Genomic DNA, 22,032 nt, shown 5'->3' with positions numbered 1-22,032 from the left:
CAGGTAACCACGTACATCACAGGAAGGGGCTGTACCATAGGCAATACAGTAATGGAATGGGGAGGATCTAGTGGTGTACATGCAATAGGAAAAGGAGGGATTAGGGGTACACATGTGACAAGATGAGTGGATCCTAGATTCAGGATGGCAGCCTAACCTTGGTTGCCATAGAGCTGGTTTGACCACTTCTGAGCTCTCCTTCAGGAAAGCAATCTACTGTCCTTAATAACAGGGAGTGAGCCTCACCTATGGTGGGACAGATCATAGGGTCTGCTTGCTCTGGATGGCTGATGTCTTCACGGAGATTACTTGACAATCAGTTACCATTAGTTGCAAGCAGTGTCCTAGGTCTGACATATATTTAGGGGAGACAAGCTGTGGACTGGCCTCTTTATTTCGCAGTCTGTGAGCCCATCCCCGAAGAGGAGCTTGGAATTTGCGTTAGTGAGAGAATATTTGGGGCCATGTATGGAATGGCAGTCACTGTACCTGTTACTTCCAATCCTTACAACAGCCTGATGAGGGGTGTAACTGCTGTCAGGACATACAGAAAAAAGGAGTGGCATGGAGAGGCTAAGCCATTTGTGCAGCAACAAGCAGGCCCAAGCATTCTGATGGCCCATATTCTTCCCACTCCATGCCCCTAAGCTTGGCTTCTCCTGTGTCTCTCCTGTCTGCACAGCACCTCAGTGCCCGGAATGATGCTCCGCAATGCAAAGGGCAGGTAATGTCATCAAGACCTTTCCATGGCTTCACAGTGGCCTCAGGACGAACCTTTTAACGTGGCTCTAAATTCCTCCACGCTCAGCACCCCTCCAATCTCTCCAGGGTCTAGCCATTCCTCCAACCACACTACATGAGATTCTTACTCCTCCAAATTCTTTCCTGCCTTCAAGGCTTTTGCAGACAGATGCTCACTTTTTCTGGGAACACACTTTCCTAATGACTTCACTAATTCCTGCTTTCCTCAGCTCATTCACCTACTCAAAACCAAGCTAGTGTCCCCAAAAGCACCCTGAGCTGGATGGTAGAAGGGGCCCAATCAATGACAGCCTCATTTTCCTGGTTGAATAAAATGAGGGAAAAAAGGAAAATGAACACAGGGAATCCAGGACTGATGATCCCTTCCGGACCAGTGCTGAGAGTGGTGACACTGGGAGGGTGGAGGGAAGGTGGGGTAGAAAGCGGGAACTGATTGCAAGGATCTACATATAACCTCCTCCCTGGGGGATGGACAACAGAAAAGTAGGTGAAGGGAGACGTTGGACAGTGTAAGATATGACAAAATAATTTATAAATTATCAAGGGTTCATGAGGGTGGGGGGAGTGGGGAGGGAGGGGAAAAAAGGAGCTGATGCCAGGGGCTTAAGTGGAGAGCAAATGTTTTGAGAGTGCTGAGGACAGCGAATTTATAAAAGTGCTTTACACACATTTGGATTATGATTAAGAGTTGTATGAGCCCCCAATAAAATGATTTTAAAAAAGAAGGCAAATGAAGACCAGACATCACCTGTTACTATTGTTAAAGGCTAGGTTGTCTTAGTGAAAAAGCCAAAAGGCCTGCCAAATTCCTACCTATCTCCCCCGCTTGTCTAAGCTTTCTCCACCTGTGAGCTCTACAGGGGTAGGAACCAGGAGTATTTTGCCATCCCGTGTATGTTACCAGTGCCTTACTCAATGTTTGGCACACATGCACAATCAACACTTGTTGGTGAATGAATGTTAAGTGTTACAGCATTTCTCCCTTGGGTGCAAGTAGATAAGGGTTAATGGAAGGGACGTAGGGGCTGGGAGTTCACGAGGCGCTAACAATGAAGTGAGTTCAGCTGCCTATGATGATCTCAGGAATTTCTTAATGCACAGGAGGGTAAATGTTTTTGATGCCCCAAAGGGGTATAATTTACACTGATACTGATGATAAATACTAGTTAACTAATAACTTAAAAGGGGAACTGGATTTTTGTTTTGGCAGCAAACTAGTCCTACTAATTAGTCATTCCCCAGAACTCACTAATTAAGTTTGATTAGCATGTAGCACAATTATGTCTGTCATTAACTATGTGGCAAATGAGAGAATGTCGGGAAGTGTTATGCAAACTGTAAAGTACCTTTCAGACATGGCTGCTATTGTGTTCAGTTGGCTGTGCAGTGGGTTTTGATGACAAGTATAAACTCTGCACATTTCGAGTCGTGGTTGACGTGCGCAAGTAAATGGTAATATATGCTTGTGATGTTTTAGGCATTACCAGGACCTTTGTTGCCAGATGACACAGTGGAAATTACGTGATCTAGGCAAGTTTATGAAAAAGCCCTTTTATCTCTTCCTAGGGTGTTTCTCAAACTTTATGATGCATAGTCATTATGCTTTCCCACACCATCTTCTATATATCCCCTCCAGCAAGAAAACTTTACTTTCTGTAGTTCACCTTATGCAAAACACACACACAAAACAAGAATAGAGTGAGCATGCTTTAATACAACACACAGGTCCCCTTACCTGTAGAAAATTGCTTAATAAGCATGCATCATTGATGATGTCTGGACTGTGCATCATTGATGATGTAAGAATCTGTTCAGTCCCCCCCACCCAGTCCCGCCCCCCCACCTCTTGTTTTCCAGCATAATTGTGCCAACACGTGAGCCTGTGGAGAGCAATCTGCAGTGGTTATAGCTCCCCAAGTTGCTTGGGATTTACTGAGCGGGCTACATTTTGTCACCCAATGACATTCAAAAGAAAGACTACAGGAAAGGAGCTCCACCCCAGGTCCTTCACCATGACTGCCTTCAATCTCTGCTTAGGAAGAAATCAGTAACAGCTTTAAATGATGGTTCCCATGCAAAGATGTATTTAATCTCTCTAGTATCATTTGGAAAAGTGTTTTTCATCTGAGAATATGTAAAAATAACTACTCCCAAATATTGATAGCATCAAAAGGTGTCCTTATGCCAACATTTGAAGAGGTTGACAAGGTTAACAAGCAGAGGCATGAAACTTGGTCAGTTTGCTTATAAATCAAGGAGGTGGTGGCAACATGCCTTGGACTTGCCCAAATCACCGCAACGTCCTCATCTCTGTGCTAAGGTCTAGGGATAATTTTTTTAATCTGTAAGAATGATCCTTAAAAAAAAAAAAAGAATGGCCTTCAAGGTCATGATTATATTAATGATGCTCCTAGGGTTTAAACTGATGAATTCCGACAAATGCAATTGCTTACCTCTCCCTAGAGGAGTCTGTTTCTCTATGATGCTCACTTATATCACAGAATCATTCCAGTCTCTTCTTTTGTTGTTGTTTTCCAGTCTCTTCTTAACGTCAAGCATCTGAGGCTTTTCCTGTTCTTGTCCTGAGCATCTGAACAAGGCTTTAAAGTCCTTACTTCTAATTCCTATTCAAAACAAAACCCAAAACAAAGGGGAGCTACTACCTCAGTGGAGACATGAACCTGAGCACTCATTCCTTGGTTCAAAGGCAGAGAAGAAGGCTAACAAGAAGGCAGGAACTGAATCTTTGCAGTGCTAAGGGAACATTTTCATTTTCTAGTTAGCAGAATTTACTCGAAATAACCTCATCTTGCCCCAGTCCATGTTAATGCAACATCTGTCTAGAGAGATTAGTAGGGAAGACCATGCCTTCCTGTGGTAAGCTCATGACCTGGGCCTGATCTGAGTACTCGGCCCACCTGGCCATCATGATTGTTCTGAGACAGAAATATGGCCGAAGTTAGACTAATCAATGGCCCCCTGAGTTAGTTTAGGGTTAATTGAAGGGCGGAGGGATAAATGGCTCGGTGAGCCTCGCCTTTCAGGTTCTGGAGTCTCTTGCTTTGTGATGGTCGGACCAGGGTGCAGCTGCCTTAGCCAGTTCCCTGCTTCAGATGGCAAGTTTCACTTCCTGCAAGGCATCCACAAGGAGAAGCCACATGGACCTACCCTGATGCAGCCCTGGGTGCTGGAGCAGCCATATGGAGACCCCTGCCAGTGCTGAGATGCTTACACATTCACTGACTCAGCTTTCCTCCTGCAGTTGGCATCATTGCGTGTGTTTTGTGAGATGCAGGAGGAACTTTGTGCATTGGTGTTGGACATATGGGTTAATGTTGGACTTGTGGGCTTGGGCAGCACTGGGTTGGGATGTTTTCTTGATATGCTCTTAACCTTTACAAAAAACTCTCTTATACATGAGTTTCTGTGGATTTGTTTCTCTAAAGCACCCAGACTAACACACCCCCTAAGATATTTTGGTGTTACAAAATACATTTTTATTTTCCATATCGAAGCCTATAAGAGCTAAGGCAGCTTGAAATGACTGGGGACCATTGCCCGTGAGTAGAAAGAGTTCTAAAAGCGAGGTGAAGAAGAAATGAGCAGAGGCAAGCAGCGCTAAGGGAATAAAGAGGAGAGTTCCGGAAGACATCTCTGACCTGGATCTAGCTTGACCTGAGTTTTCCAACTGACAAGTTATCTTGTCAATAAAGGGATAAAGGGAAATAAATCCCTATATCTCCACCCCCACCCCCACCCCTTAAGCTTGAGTTAGGTCTCTGTTATCACCACCAAGAAAACCCTAATGAACAGAACCTGTTACATGAACATAAAATACGTGTCTTCTTGTAGGTAGACAATTCATCGTGTTGTACATAGGTCTGACATTGGAGAGAGTGAGTTCTACATAATACTGTCTCAATGTATACTTTTCAGGGATCCAACTATATTCTATCTATAAGAGAATTGCTTTATATCCCCAAACTCAAATATATTGCAAGTAAAAAACTATGCAAACTAAAATAAGAGCTTGGGTGACTCTATGAATATCAGACAAAGTAAAACCTAAGTAAAAATAATTACAAGAGAAAATGATTCATCAAGAAGATATTACAAACAACAGAAAAGTGGGCGAAGGGAGACATCGAACAGTGCAAGATATGACAAAATAACAATTTATAAATTATCAAGGGTTTAAGAAGGAGGGGGGAGCGGGGAGGGAAGGGAAAAGTGAGGAGCTGATGCCAGGGGCTTAGGTGGAGGGCAAATGTTTTGAGAATGATGAGGACAATGAAGGTACAAATGTGCTTTACACAATTGATGTATGTATGGATTGTGATAAGAGTTGTATAATAAAATGATAAAAAAAGAACAAATTAGTGATTTAAAGAAATATATAACAATTATAAATGTGTACCCACCAAAACACATGAAGTTAACTTAGTCAGAATTGAAAGGTAAAATAGTTTAATAAAGAATAATTTTAAAAATAGGAAATTAAACCCAAAGCCAGTAGAAGGAAGAAAGTAAGGATTAGAATGGAGATAAACAAAATAGTGAATAGAAAAATAATACAGAGTCTATAAACTCAAAGTTGGTTTTTGGGAAAAAAAAAATCAACAAAACTGAAAACCCTTTAGCCGTAACCTCCAGCCCAACATTCATGAAGCACCATTCATGCTTCTGTTGTAAAGCGCACTGAGGACAAGATCCCCCAGAATATCTTAGTTAAGCCTAGCTACTTGGACACTTAGGAAGCCTGAGGCTGGCTGCAAGATCGCGACCATTGTGTGTGCCAGGCCTGAGCCCCAATACACCCCATTGTGGGCCAGCAAAGGTTTCCAACATCAGTTCTACAGGAAGTACAAGAACACAGAGCCCATCAAAGAAAGCGTTCCTCTGACTACCAAGAATGCTGTGAAGCTTGACAAGGTATTGGAAATCAAGATTGGATAACCCACTATTGCCTACTTCCTGAAGACAGCCACTAGAATTAAGGAAGTGGCCCAGCACAGAGAAAGAGGTGGCAGACCTGTGACCTTTGAAGCACATGTATGAGACTGCCGTGTCAAAGCTCAGATGGTGGCTTTGCCCTACAGGGGCATTTCTTCATTGGGTCTGTTCCTTTTCCCCGGTATCTGAGTGGTAAACAAGCTCAGTTTGAAGGAGCTGGCAGTTTTCCAGAAAGAACAAGCCAAGTTCCTGGTTGCTCTGAATGAGGTAAATTTGGCAGCCCAGGCAGAAGCTGCCAAGAAATGACTCCTGTCCCCCCACATTCCTAGATCTGGAAGCAAGCCACTGGGCAAGGGGCCAACTGGGAAAGTTGTGGCAAAGGGAGGACGGAAGGAGCGAGGTAACACCAAGTTTGACTACTACTTCCCTGACACTAAATATCTATTTCTACATATCTGGCTAGATCAAGCTGGAATGAACATCCTTTGTCACTCCTCCCCATCCCCGCAACAAGAGAAAAATCTTTAGCTACATTGATTGACTAAAGAAAAAAGAGACATGACACCTTACTACCAACCATCTAGAAATAAAAAGCACTATAGGAGACTACTATTAGCAATAATTTACCAAAATATTAGATAACCTAGATGAAATGGAAAAATTCCTAGAAACACAAATTACCAAAAGTGATTCAAGAAGAAATTTTAAATCTGAACATATCTGTAATAAGATATTGAAATCAGTAATCAAAAACTTAAGACTATTTAGGAACAAATTTATTCCTTGGTGAAGGTATTAGGGTGAGAGGATGGGAACTAACTACTTAATGGGTTTGGGGTTTTACTTTGGGGTGGTGATGAAAATGTTTTAGAATTAGAGGTGGTAGTTGCATAATATTGTTAATGTCCTAAATGCCATCGGATTATTTATTTTAATATGTTTAATTTTACATTATGTGAACTTTAATATAATAATATTAAAAAACACCCTTGACGGGAATAATAGTGACTTTATTTTCGTCTAGTAGTGAGTAGTAGAAGGGGGCATAACAGGGGCTTCATGGGTGTCGGTTACATTCTCTCTTGATTTGGATGTTGTTTTTCCAGGTGTGTTTACTTTGTGAGTATTGGTAACTGGACATGTGATGCTTTTGATTTCAAAATATATGATTATTCTTTCATATAAAATTTTATTTTTATTTATTTTTAAATCATTTTATTAGGGGCTCATACAACTCTTATCACAATCCATACATATACATCAATTGTGTAAAGCACATTTGTACATTCATTGCCCTCATTATTCTCAAAACATTTCCTCTCCACTTAAGCTCCCATATTAGGTCCTCATTTTTCCCCTCCCTCCCCAGTCCCCCCTCCCTCATGAGCCCTTGATAATTTATAAATTATTATTTTGTCATATCTTGCCCTGTCGACGTCTCCCTTCACCCACTTTTCTGTTGTCTGTCCCCCAGGGAGGAGGTCACATAAAGTTCCTTGTCATCGGTTCCCTCTTTGCTACCCACTCTCCCTCTACCCTCCTAGTATCGCCACTCACACCACTGGTCCTGAAGGGATCATCCGCCCTGGATTCCCTGTATTTCCAGTTCCTATCTGTACCAGTGTACCTCCTCTGGTCTAGCCAGACTTGTAAGGTAGAATTGGAATCATGATAGTAGGGGAGGAGGAAGCATTTAGGAACTAGAGGAAAGTTGCATTTTTCATCGTTGCTACATCGCACCCTGACTGGCTCGTCTCCTCCCTGAGACCCCTCTGCAAGGGGATCTCCAGTGGCCTACTAATGGGCTTTGGGTCTCCACTCCGCACTGCCCCCATCATTCACTATGGTAAGATTTTTTGTTCTGATGATGCCTTATACCTGATCCCTTTGACACCTCGTGATCGCATAGGCTGGTGTGCTTCTTCCATGTGGGCTTTGTTGCTTCTGAGCTTGATGGCCGCTTGTTTACCTTCAAGCCTTTAAGATCCCAGACGCAATATCTCTTGATAGCCGGGCACCATCAGCTTTCTTCACCACATTTGCTTATGCACCCATTTGTCTTCAGCGATCCCTTCGACACCTCATGATCACACAGGCTGTTATGTTCTTCCATGTGGGCTTTGTTGCTTCAGAGCTAGATGGTCGCCTGTCAGTTGAAAACAGTTACATAACACCCAGAAATTCCACTCCTAGGTATATCACCGAAAGAATTTAAACCATATGTTCAAAAAAAAACTTGCACATAAATGATCAGAGCTTTACTCATAAAGCCAAAAAGGAGAAATAGAGTGTTATGTCCATCAACTTACAACTGGATTAACAAAATGTATAACCACACAATAGAGCCATAAAACAGAATAAAGTACTGATACAACTAATAGATGCTACAACATAGATAAGCCTTTAAAATATTATGCTGAAAAAAATATATAAATTATCAAGGATGAGGGAGGGATGGTCAGGAAGGGAGGGGAAAAAAGAGGAACTGATACCAAGGGCTCAAGTGGAAAGAAAATGTCTTGAAAATGATGATGGCAACAAGTTTACAAACGTGCTTGACACAATGGATGGATGAATGTATTGTGTTAAGAGCTGTACGAGCCCCCAATAAAATGGTTTTAAAAAAAAAGAATAAAATGATGGCAATGTATGTACAAATATACTTGATACAACTGATGTATGAATTGTTATAAGAGCTGTAAGAGCCCCAAATAAAATGATCTTTCATTAAAAAAAGACATTATGCTGAGTAAAGAAGCTAGACAGAAGGCCACATAGCAGGACTCCATTCATATGAAAAGCCCCAACTAGGGTGGTAGAGTAGGAGTTGCCATGGCAGGAGGGAATTGGGAGTGACTGTTAATGGGTACAGGGGCTGTTTATGAGTCATAGAGATGCTCTGGGATTAGATTTTGGTGATAATGCACACTTGTGAATACAAGGGAACTTTTTTTATTTGCTTTGAAGTACTAATAAACTTTTATTTAAAGTTCTGCATTTTTCTGAAATACCTTTGCTTTTAATGTTTTTTAAAAAAATCATCTTATTGGGGCTCATACAACTCTTATCACAATCCATACATACATCAATTGTGTAAAGCACACTTATACATTTGTTGCCCTCATCATTCTCAAAATTCGCTTTCCGCTTGGGTTCCTGGAATTAGCTCATTTTCCTTTTTCTCCTCCCCCTCCCTCCCGGTTCCACCCTCCCTCATGAACCCTTAACAAAAGTGCACAGAAAAAAGGAATTAAAAGAACATATATGTGATGTGTGTGTATACCTTATTTCTCACCAAAAGATCCATAAAATTTAAGACATGATACCAGACATTTGGTCCATCCCTAAAGAACTGAGTGACCTGGGAATTTAAGTATATCAAAGTAGTCTTTTTTATATTAGTAACTGGAGAAAACTGAGTGTCCTTTAAATATTTTTTTAAAGATTAGGAAACAAAATGGAGTCAAAAGGAGCCAAATCATCTATTGTAAGGTAAATGCCTAATGACTTCCCACCGAAATTCTTGCAAAACTGCCCTTATTTGATGAGAGGAATGAGCACAAGCAGTGTAATGGTGAAGCAGACTCTTTGTTAAGCTTCTGTGGGCATTTTTCTCTAAAGCTTGGACTAAGGTTCTCAAAACACTCAGATAATAAGCACCTATTATAGTTCTTAGGCTCTCCAGAAAGTTAACAAGCATCCCAGACATCCATTGCCTTGCCTTTGCTCTTGACCACTTGTTTTGATTGGACCACTTCCACTTCTTGGTAGCTATTGCTTTGATTGTGCTTTGTCTTCAAGATCATAGTGGTAAAGCCATGTTTCATCTCCTGTTACAATTCTTCAAAGAAAAGTTCCAGGATCTGATTCCACTTGTTGAGAACATCAATTGAAAGCTCTGCTTTTATGTCGAGCTGATTCAGGTACAGTCATTTTGACATCCCTCAAGCAGAAAGTTTGGTAAACTTTTTCAGTCAGAATTGTGTAAGCATAAACAATTGCAATGACTACGGTGATGCTATTGTTTCTGCCACTAATCACTGATCCCCTTCAATTAGGGCACAGACAGGATCAGATTCTCACCACAAATGAGAGTGCTTCCATGTAAATTGAAGTGGATAGTCTGCTACTGAGGGATTCATTGTCAACATCATCCTGCCCCTTCTTAAAAGAAGTCATCCCTTTGTAAGCTGCTGGTTTCTCTGGGAGCAGTGTCTCCATAAACTTTTCACAAGGCATCAGTGATCTTCCCATTCTTCCATCCAAGCTTCACTATAAACTTGATGTTTATTCTTGCTTCAATCTTGGCAGAATTCACATTACTCTTATTGAAAGGGGCTCAAACTAGATCTTGTCCAGACATGTTATTAAAGGTTAGTATGAGTTTATTTTATTGTAAAACATTTTTTGAAATCATACTGTTTTTCATAATATGCATTTTCCATGAACTTTTTTAAGACCCTTTAAACCCCCCAAAATCTCCAGTTTAAAATGGTGAATTTTCTTATGTGAAATGCAATGTGTATTTCAATAAAATTATATTTTGATAAAATGTCTTAAATATGTCATCATTCTGAATATATTCAAACTATCAAATAAAAGCCCAAAGAGAAAAAGGTTACTCTAAAAAATGTTTCCACCCCCCTCCCTATACCATCCCCCAGGTGAACACACCTTAGGCACAGATTTCACACATCACTGAAGAATGAGGTCCAAGCTCATGAGGGAGTGGGGAGTGGGAAAATGAGCAGCCGATATTAAGGGCTCAAGTAGAAGGCAAATGTTTTGAGAATGATGATGGAAACAAATGTACATATGTGCTTGACACAATGGATGGATGTATAGATTGTGATAAGAATTGTACGAGGCCCCAATAAAATGATTAAAAAAAAGACTGAGGTCCAAGCATCAACATAGGACTGGAGATAGACATATGAGTCATAGTTAAGAATAAAAGCTTGTGGCCAACATCCTTGATTGTCCCTGCACAGAGGAATGTGATGGCTGATGAGAAACAGATCTTAGGCTGAAGCAGGGAACGGAAGTGTGGTGACAAAGTGCTGGCAGCTCTGGCACCAGACTCTTTCCATTGCTTCACCCACAGGGTCATGCCATAAGAATGAGCAGGCCTTCAATGGATAGAAGCTCAGCGGAAAGAGGTCCTGAAATACCTCTTACTCCCTTGGGTTGTACATTATGCAATTCATTTGTAGCTTTATGAGGACTCCTCACATTTACCAAAGCCACAGGTATATCTGGGCAGTAAACTAGACCTCCAGGACTCTAAAAGTACCTGGATTTACAAAAAAGGAACAAAACTAGGATGATAGTTTCCTGGTATTTTGGCTACTGAGGGTTGCTCTAGCTGAAATACCACCAGTGGATGGCTTTTATACACACAAACTTATTCTCTCACAGTTTGGGGGGTTCGAAGTTTGAATTTAGGGCACCAGCTCTAGAACAAGGCTTTGCCTCTCTATTATTGGCTCTTGAAATGGTTCTTTTCTCTTTTCAACATCAGTGCACCTGATGTCCCTTGGAAATCTCGTGTCTTGACATCAATCTTCCCCTGGGCTTAATAGGTTCTAAGTGCGGGGACCTTGGAGCCAATGGACATGCTTTGCACTCAGCTCTTCTTTTTTGGTGTAGTCAGGTTCCTCATTCTCTGCACAGTTTGCTCTCCTTTCTCTCTTGTAAGGTAAAAGGTGTTGCAGGCAATATTCCAGGGAAACTCCCCTTACACTGGATCAGGGCTGTATTACCTATCACCCTGATTCTCTTATAATTATTGACTTTTCACATCAGATGATAGAAATGGGGGTGATTACATTATTATGTAACAGCCAAACTACTAGGAATCATGACACGTATTTTGGGGGGAAGAGAGGGGAGGGAGACAATTCAATCTATGGCATTCCACCTTTTAGCCCCTCCACCCCAAATTCATGCCCTTTTCATATGCAAAATACTTCCACCCCATCATATCACCCCAAAAGTCTTACATCAATTCCAAGTTCAAATTCCATCCCGGGACAAAATTCCTCTTCATCTGTCAAATCTAAAATAGAAGTACAATTATGGAACAGACATAAGGTAGACAGACATCTATTAAGAATGGGAAATATTAGAGGGAATGAACGAACAATGGGTACCAATCACGTAAAAAGTCTAGCAGAACAATACACATTATATATATCTCAAGTCTCCAAAGTAATCCTGTTTTCTGGCACCATCTGGGCAAAGGGCCTACCCTCCAAATTTTGAGTGTTGGCTATGCTCTATGGATTCTGTGTAGAGGCACTTCAGCCCTAGGCTTTCAGCTCCACCTTCCATGTCAATTTTGCTCCCTTAGCTTGTGCGTTTCAATCTCCTAGTCCAACTGAGGGGTGACCAACCCTACCTCATTCTTCTTCCCCTTGAGCAAGGCCACCTGTCCCCTCCATTTCAGGCAAAGATCTGGTCCCGCCCCCATGGCACTTGTGAAAGGCAGCCCTGCATTCTAGAGCGGAGTTCGTGAATACCTGATTCTCTGAGACTTATGAACCTGTAGCCCACTCTGGAACTCCAAAGTCTACGGTTCTACCCTTCTGAAATTGAGAAAGCTTTGCTTCCTGTGCTCTTTGTTTCTTCAGTTTCTGCTTCCCTGGCTTTTGTCCTTCAGAGCTCTTGGGTTGGTTCAGCCTCTGTCCTGCTCTGGCCACTGCTCATTAGCTCTTCTGTTAAGTGCCAGAAGGCACCCCACTGTGCCTGAAAGCCGACTGTCTGAAGGTACTTGGGTTTCTGATTCTTTCGTCATCTCACAGGTTCTCTGCCACTGCTTCTGATCTTCTGTTGCACCTCCAATGTCACAGCTCTTCTTCATTCTGAGCCTTCTCTAGAATTGCCTTTGACATCCATCGTTCCACCAACTATGATGTCCAAAGGACATCAAGGTCCTCTGACTTCCCCAACTTCCTCTGACTTCCAGAAGTCATTTCAAGGTCATCTAGGCTTTTATTAAGAATTTTTATTATCAAGAACCTTAAAACTCTTCCAGCCTCTCCTATAATTACCCAATTCTAAAACTGCTTCTACATGTTAGGTATCTGTTAGAGCAGTATCCCATTCCTGGTACTGAATTGTGCCTTAGTTACATAGTGCTGCTAAAAACAGGTATACCACAATATTTTAAACCAACAGAATTTTATTCTCGTGCAGTTTTTTTCTCTCACCATTGAGTCAATACTGATTTACAGTGACCCTATAGGACAGGGTAGAACTGCCCTGTGTGGACTATAACTCTTCATGGGAGTAGAAAGCCTTTCTCCCTTGGAATGGCTGGTGGTTTTGAACTGCCGACCTTGTGGTTAGCAGTCCAAGTCATAATCATTACACCACCAGGGCTCCTCTTCATATAATTTCGGAGGCTACAAATCTGAACTCAGGGTGCCAGTTCTAAAGGAAGGCCTCTCTCTCTGATGGCTCTGGGGGAAGGTTCTTATCTCTTAAACATCTGTGGGGCCAGCCTTCCTTGGCGATCTCCAGATAGCGTGGTGTTGATCTTCCCCTGAGTTTGGGAAGTGCTCAGTGCAAAGAACCTTGAGTACAAAGGTACTCAGCTCTTCTTGATGGTCCTTCCTTCTCTGCTCACATCTCTCGCCTTTTCTCTCTTACAAAGTGCTGAAACTTCCACTCTAATCCTTTAATGACTGATTGACTGATGTCATCAGATGACTTCATTTGACACAATTTATCAAGTTACATCATAATATTACAAATATTACAAACTACTGAGGATCATAGCTCAGTCAAACAGACAAATATTTTGGGAAGACAATTCATTCCATGACACTAGGTAAATCCTGAACTGTGATAGCTCAGAGTTAAATGAGTCTTGGCATTGACTCAGCAGTGAGTGAGTGACTGAGTGAGTGAGTCAATGAAGCATTTGAAGTACTTAAAAGTCAGCTAATTAATTTTTTATTCTTGTTCTCAAGCCTAGACTCCATCAGAGAAAAGGGAAGACAGGAAGCATCTACTGGCATATTACATGGGCAAGAATAAGGGATTTCCTCCGTATTTTGAAAAGATGTTTGCTGCTTCCTGTGTACTTGATATCTCAATGTGTGTAGGAGAAACCATAAATCTGAATGGGATCTGATAGCCCAGAATTTTTTCAGACACCTCTTTATAACTGTAGTTCCTTCCTTGCAACCTCCTTTAACTATTCATATCTCATTCCTTTAAGGGGACGCCCAATTCTTACTTACCTTGATTCCTATTCCTATGGAGACAGGAACAAAGATAGGACCTATTTTACTTGCTAGGGACATCTGAGCACAAGGCTCAGAAGGAATGGTAACCTAAGTGTCATGGTAAAAAGGCACAAAGAAGCTCTGGTTACATAGTGGTTACAGGTTGGGTTGCTAACTCCAAGTCCAGCAGTTCAAAACCATCAGTCACTCTCTGGGGGAAAGATGGAGTTTTCTCCTCCCACAGGGGCCTGTCCTATAAGATCACTGTGAGTTGGCATTGACTTGATGGCAGTGAGGGTTTTTTGTTTATCATGGTAAAAGAGATGGATGCTTAGGTGATAGTTTAATACTAAATGAGGTGGAGAGGGGCACCGTCTTTGCCCACCCCCACTTTGTTCCACCTCTACTGGCGCAGATACAGACACATACACACCACTCACTCACCCAGCTCGCATTTCCTGGAAATTGAAATTGCAGGACCTTCTCCACAACCAATCACTGGCCCAGCAGCTATATCCACCTTCTGGAAGTAAAAACCTGGAGATGACTGCCTACTGGCCACAACAACGCTCATCATTTCTGTGGTCTCTGTGCCTTCTATACAGGTCTCCCCAAGGCAGAAGGGTTTGCTGTAGTCCTTCCTTTCGTAACTCTGGAGACAACTGGAATTGCTCCTGAAAAGAAGACAGGTTGGTGAGTCAATAACAATGTGATTATAATAATTTTATAGAGAAAGGCTGAGTAAAGAACCTTAACAGAGACAGAGTATCAGAAAGACCAAGAATGCAAATAATAGCTCAATCTAGTTTTTCTTTGCTATCTTTCTCCTACCTGTTCTTTTGTTCTCTCACTATATAACTGCCTTCTATTTTACCATGCTCACTCACTTCTTAAACATGCCCATTTCCCTTATTTTCTACAAAGACTGTGATGGAACAAGAAAGCATGTAAAGCTTTATTACATTTAGATAGGAGGTGTCTTCTGTCCTTTTTGTATGCAACAAAGTTTACGATGGCTTTTATGTACCTGAATCAAAGTACACTTTGTGAAGACAGGTATCTTGATTTATCTATATGTCAAGTGTTTACACAATACTGATGAATATGCACACGCAGCACCAGAGGTAGGGCAACAGAAGGGGAAAGGAAAAAAGGATGGTGAGTCAATGCTTATGGGAATAGGTGAGTATAGGGGAAAACCAGCAGATCTTGGTTGTAATGATGTAAAACAGACACACACACAGAGCGCACATGCACATTCCATGGTCAGACTACTGAAACAAGATAGAAGGAAAAAAAAGTGAAAAGTACCCTTCCTCCCTCTTCTAAGGACAAACTTCTCTGTTTAATTTTTGTTGTTTTGTTTCCATCCAGAAATAAAAAGCTGTTGGTCCACGAAAGATTGAAGCAGTCCTTCAGCCATATCAGAAGGCCCTTAGGTTTGATTGACGGGCTTCCCTCTATGAACGCTAGCTACACTAAACGTGAAAACCAGAGCCCCAACCATCTTTTATGCTAACTCTGAGATCCTTTGATTCTCCACCTCTTCCTCTTGTAGGCCTACTGGCTTGGTACCACTATTCCAAAACGCTGTTGAAGACGGGGAGCATCAGAAGCTTTGATGTACACATTGTGTAGCGTGATCCAGGAAAGAAGCAGCCAGCCAGTCTACAGGGTCCTAAGCACCCAGCAAATACAATCATTATTTTGTGGGTTTTATGCACTTGCAAAGTTGTTAAGCATCAACAATCACATGAATTGAAAAACCAGTACTTGGAAAAGGTAGAGAACTGAAACTGAAGAAAAAGAAAATTTTCACTAGAGTGTAACTGAAACATGAAAAAAAAAAGATTTTTCAGAACCAAAACCCAAATTGAAAATTGTTATTTTGCTCCTCTCTTTTGGGTTCAATGATCATTTTTAAGGTGAAGCCAGTCCATTCAAGTTTGATTTGCATCTGGCACCCATCTATGTTGAATGGTTCCTTGACGTGTGGCTGGTAAAGGCACAGCTTGTTGCTTCAGCTTGTGAGGCTGCACAGTCGCAGCTCCAGGTGATGGCTGCTGCGACCCAAGATGCTTCACAGGACAGAGTGCACTTAGTGGCACTCCCTCACAACAACCACTTGATGACTGAGGACACTTGTAGTCAGAAATCTGAAAGGGTTGGTTAAACTGCATCTACTTCTCAGCTAAGTATCATGCAAATAGAAATTTGCTGTTTAAACATTTTAAAACTATGTTAGCCACATTATTGTGCTACTGGAATTCAAGAAATAGAAAAGTGTATAATTTTTGATGATTCCAGTCTTGTATTCAACCTAAATTTCAATGTACCATAAAAAATGTTTGCACTCATGTTTAAATATATTTACCTCACATATCAAAATGCTAACAATCATCTGTGACTGGCAGGAAGAAACTTAATGTTTCAATTGCAATATACCATTACTTCAGTGAAAAAATCTTCACTATGAAGCGGGAGTTTTCTTCACAGGGTTCTGGATCCATGTACAACAATGCTTGTACAGTGGGGCTTGGAAGACACTGGAAAACCCTGGCAATGGAAAGTCAAGTTGTTCTAGGGACTCATAGACGCATGTTAATACTGTCTTCAATTCATTTCTATATGTCTTTATGCCTTCTGTTCTTTTTCTCATCATAGTCTCAGGTTTGTTTTTTTACTACAAGGTAAAATAGTGACTATAAAATATGCCCCAATGTTAATCTTCTTTCTTTTTAAAAAATCTTATTTCTTATCATTTGAATCCTAGTATGGGATTAACCAGAGCAAATCCATGTCAAGAGTTTTTTTCAGTCTAAAATGACTGAAAATAAAAGCACGTGTAAATGTTCAGCACAGACATGGCTGGTGACCGTGTAGCCTATTCAGAGGCACGGATGTACTGATAAAACGCCGTGCAAAGCAAGGAGACAAACAAGAGCAAACAAAGTGCTCCAAAGCAGCATCAAAAACAACGGGCATGCCTTTTGCCTTAGAGTCCCTGAAGGCAAGAAGGGTCCCAACAGCTCTATGGGAGCCACCTGTGGAAATTCAGCCAAGGTTCCAGGTACTCTCCTGTTCTTGCCATGTTTGCTCAAATCAGCAAGGTCAGCTGTGGAAACACGCCCACACTATGTGCTGTCAGTGTTTCCCTCAGTAAGCAAAGGATATGGGCTTCACCAAGCTGGACAAAGTGAACATTTGATGTCTCAAATGTTAGACTTGTTTCTGGATATATTTGACATGCTGATTCCAAAAATGGCACCAGTTTTCCCCTATCAGCTCTAGTTTTTGAGATACAGAACACATGCTATATACCACTCTTCACTCTGTTGGCCCAAAAAAACCCAGCATCTTTTAATGAAGTGTTAAGGAAGCCTGAGATAGAGGAAGTACATGCTGGCTTTATTTAGTGTTGTATTAAATATTTAGGTCATCATACTTCACATGGTGTCCTTTGAGATCCAAAGATATATTTGAACAAATCTGAGCAAATTACATGAACTTGGAATTTCCCCCCAAGTATCACTTCACCTTTATTAGGAACAGAATAGCAGGCAGTTCCACGTTATCTTAAAAGGGCTCCAGAAATAAGGTGCTGTACAATAAACAACGAACCCTGATGGCATAGTGGAGTATGTGTTTGACAGCTAACCACAGGTCAGCTATTCAAGTCCACCAGCCACTTTGCAAGAGAGTGTTTTCTGTTCCCATAATTACAGCCTCAGAACCCACAAGAGAAGTTTCACTCTGTCCTATTGGGTCACTATGAGGTGTATGTAATGGACTGGCTGATAGTGAGTTTGGTACAAAATGTCAAGCGTTCAAACTCCTTTATTAAAATTAAAATGTTCGTCTTGTTATAAGATGGCACAACTTCCCTACTTGTACACAGAAACTCTTGAAAGGTAAAATTTTTCTTATAAAGAAGCTGGATGTCAACCTTACCTCTTAAATATTTAATATAAACTATGCACTGATGTCTAAATATTAAAATGTGTCCTGAAATGTTGATTATAATTTGAAGAAAAACTAAGATCTCCAAAATATTTATGAAAATTGCTGTGAAGTCTTATTTTCAACACTGTAAGTTGCCCTCATACCTTCCATGCATGTGCCTTTTCAACTTTCTTATTTCCCTCTTCTCAAGCTGTGCTCTGGCTCTACAATATCCAACTTGTAGTCTCTGTATGTATTGCACAGCCTCCCACACCAAAAAGAAAAACCTGCTGCTATCTAATTGATTCTAATTCAGTGACCCTATAAGATAAAGAACTTCCCCTTTGGGTTTCCAAACCTTTAAATCCTTTAAAGAGTGCAGTGACTGGTGAGTTCGAACCACTGACCTTATGATTGGCAGCTCAATGCATAATCAACTGGCCACCACGGATTCCATACAGCTTTCCATAGAAGTCCCTTAATACCTAATTCTTTTTCAAATACCTGTGACCTTTTGGTCTTATTCTGTAATGTGTGGGTATTATTCTGTAATTCTCCTCAGATTTACAACACTCTTATTGTTATAGTCAATGCTAACTGATAGTAACTCTATAGGGCAGGTTGAACTAGTCCTGTGTTTCCGAGAATGTTTACTGCAGTAGGAAGCCCTTTCTCCCAATTTAAAACTAGGATGATAAATTAATAGATTAGTATAACTTAATAGCTGAAAATATAGAACACCATATATAAGAGACTACAGCTGATGTAGTCCATCCAATGCAATTTTCTAAATCAGTGCCCCATTAACCCAGGAACAGGCCTAAAAACCAAAAAAGGAAAGTTTTTTTGGTATCAGGCTGAGTTGGCATTGATTGGATGCAGTGAGTTGTGTTTTTTTTAATCATTTTTGGGGGGCTTGTACAACTCTTATCATAATCCATATGTACATCCACTGTGTCAAGCACATTTACTGCCATCATCATTCTCAAAACATTTTCTTTCTACTTGAGCCTTGGTATCAGCTCATTTTTCCCCCCTCCCTAGTGAGTTTGTTTGTGTGTGTGTGTGTTATCCAATACTTCCACCCACCAAAATAAACAATGCCAACTATTTAAACATAAAATTAAAAATTTCAAGTATGAAAATTTTTTTAAAAATATCATCAGTAGACGAGCTTCCAGAATGCTGTCAGGTGAAATTAGATAAACAAATGTTGAATTAGTTACTGTTCTTTTGAGTTAAGTGAATATTCAGGAATCCATAAAATAAAATCCATTTTTTTCATTGGTCAACATCTTTCAGTAAACTCAGAGAATCAAGGAAATTATACCTCACTTGTTCTTAAAATTTAACTCCAAAATTAGTAGTAATCTAGAAAAATAAATATTCCCCTTGAAAGTAGATACGGCTAGTAGACTTGAATTGGCCATGTCTAAGAATCAATTACTCAATTTGCAAAAGATGGTTAAGATACATCTTTTGATGCTAGGAATGAAAGAATTGACACAGTCTTATACATAAAACAATAACAAAAAAATTATTTTAGAGAAGTATACCACCAATTGGCAACAGATTTCTTCTGCAACCAAGGGTCAGGTTCTAATATCACTAGTTCTGAACTTAAAGTGAAGGCCAAATACTTTTTTTTTTTTTTGCCAAATACATTTTAAAAAGCATTGGGGAAATGACAGACTATTGGCAAAGGAGTGATACTCACTTTTGATTTGCTCTGAAGAGTGTAATTGGATGGCAAAGGTCAGGGCAAGTAACACTTTGAGAGGCTGACTTAATGAACTTTGACTTTCTAGAAGGTGGTGAAAGTGACAAAGTTTAAAAGATTGACTTTTATAAAGTATAATGCACACACTTTAGTTATTAAAGAGACGACAAAGGATTTTTAGAACATTGTGAATTTGTTCAAACATTCCAGTATTCCAGCATTGTCTTCTAAATTTTCAGAAAATAACTTCAGAAAACCTGTAGTGGACTGCCCAGCAAAATGGAACAGCATGCACATGCTAGAAACCTTACTAGGGTGCAGAAATCTCAGCAATCGGTCAGTTCTGAAAAATAGATATTATTTTTCTAATGACAAGTGGGAATACGTAAAATTAACTTTGGAAACTTAGAATCTTTAAAGAAAGTATGGTAAAGCTACAAAGCGAGATGTTTTTCGTACATGGAACTTAAACTAAGAATTCTGAATAACTTATGTGGAAACATAAATGATTAAAAAAGTTAACGTCTGGGGGAAATTATCATTGAAACTGATGGTTATTAAAAAGTTTATCTAGATCCTCATTATTAAATTCTAATTAATTCTGAACTTAACATAAAAGCCATGTAAATTTAAAAAGCATTTGCAAAATGAGAACTTGAAAAGGAAAGCAATTCAAGAACTAGTCTTGATTCATATGGTGCTGATAAAATTAAGGAAAAAATTTAATTAAGGTCAAATGACTACACTGTTAATAGTGACTCTGTATTAATAAGCTTTGATGGTGTACTAAGAGTTGAGAGAATTTGGAGAAGAAAATTGTTCACAATATCCCTGTTATATGAAATTTCTATGATAAAATTTGGATGCACCAGCTATTCCAGTCAGTCTCGAGAGAACTTTCTTAGTTCTTGCAAGACACTAAAGCTTAAATGAAAAATATATCAGAGAACATTCTTTAAATTACTTATCATTATGGTTAATTGCAATGATTTTTAAAATGAACTTTATATCTGAGTTAAATCTGTATTTGTAAGAAAATGTTTAAAGTTATGGTTAACTCCTCAGTTTGAAATTTAATATTAAATATTTTATGCTTTATGAATTGATATAGTGATAGAATAGCATAGTATTTCTAATATTTTGTGAATTCATGTTATGCGACTATTTGCCAACTATATAAAGTCTGTTCTTTGAAAAAAAGTCTGTTCTTTGTAGTATTGAGCATTTCCTTTAAAAATGCTTTTGTGTCAAGTGGGTGAAGGGAGACATCGGACAGGGCAAGATAAGACAAAATAATAATTTATAGATTATCAAGGGTTCATGAGGGAAAAAGGAGCGGGGAGGGAGGAGGGAAAAATGAGGAGCTGATGCCAGGGGCTTAAGTGGAGAGCAAATGTTTTGAGAATGATGAGGGCAATGAATGTACAAATGTGCTTAAGAAGAAAAGCCAGAGTGGCAGAATAGATTTTAAAAAAAGAAGCATCATCATGGAGAGCAAATGTTTTAAGAATTATGAGGGTAACAAATGTACAAGTGTGCTTTATACAATTGATGTTTGTATGGATTGTGATAAAGAGTTGTATGAGCCCCCAATAAAATGATTTTTAAAAATTTCTTTGGTATCTTAAATTAAATACTTATATTGGGAATGCTGTTATCACAATACTATTTTTAAACAGACTCAAAAGCTCAGCAAAATTTTAAATTCCAAGTATATATTTTTAAAGTTTTTAAAATAAAATTTTCTTTAAAAATAATATACTTTACATGGGGTTCTTCTACTGAAATGTTTTGAACATCATTGTCACTTTGGATTTAACTACTAATGAATGTATAGAAAGAAATGATTTACTTTTGGTATTTCAAACCTAATTAAAAATCTTGGGAAGACTAAAACTTGAGTCAATATAAAAATGTAAATAACAAAACAAAAATGTAGCATTATTTGCAACATAAGGAACAAATCTGGTAGCCATATTTATTCATATGAAATTTTACCAGGCAGTCAATTTGCAGAACATAAAGCCAAGTTTGGAAAGTAAAAAAGAGGTTCAAACAATTCAGTCACGTTAGACAAAGCAAAAACAGAATAGAATTGAATTTTTAAAATTTTCATAAATCAGAATAACTGGAATGAAAAAAACTACCACTTGAAGCCCTATTTAAAAAAACAGCTACTACTATCACATTGATTCTTTCATCCAATTTTTCTTGCATGCGATATGTCAGGAAATTTTGAACAATAAATACAATAATGAGAAAAAAAAAACAGTAAGCAAAGGCAGACTTTTGCTTTGGAGAGTTTATATAGTTGGGGTGGAGGAGAAAGGCATATACTCATACTAATCAAAGAAACTTAAGTGCTACTATATAAAAGTACACAGTGTCCCAACAGTCTATATGGGATGGGTTGAGGGCAAA

At 39.6% G+C, this 22,032-nt stretch overlaps 1 protein-coding gene across 1 annotated transcript in view; it reads right to left on the bottom strand.

The window, feature by feature from the left end:
- Nucleotides 1–10,561: 10,561 nt before the first annotated feature.
- Nucleotides 10,562–22,032, bottom strand: part of ZNF318 (zinc finger protein 318) — a 38,113-nt gene continuing 26,642 nt past the window's right edge. The window contains exons 6-7 of the mRNA XM_045294909.1: nucleotides 14,394–14,623; nucleotides 10,562–11,773 (exon numbers count right to left, since the gene is read on the bottom strand). Coding sequence (XP_045150844.1) covers nucleotides 14,501–14,623 — 123 coding nt within the window. The 3' untranslated portion in view covers nucleotides 10,562–11,773; nucleotides 14,394–14,500. The remainder of the gene's footprint in view (nucleotides 11,774–14,393; nucleotides 14,624–22,032) is intronic.

Source organism: Echinops telfairi, unplaced genomic scaffold, assembly GCF_000313985.2.
Source record: "Echinops telfairi isolate 266 unplaced genomic scaffold, ASM31398v2 ScPeMD7_3533;HRSCAF=4204_1, whole genome shotgun sequence".
Classification (NCBI taxonomy): domain Eukaryota; kingdom Metazoa; phylum Chordata; class Mammalia; order Afrosoricida; family Tenrecidae; genus Echinops; species Echinops telfairi.
This window is presented reverse-complemented; position numbering and strand designations above follow the sequence as displayed.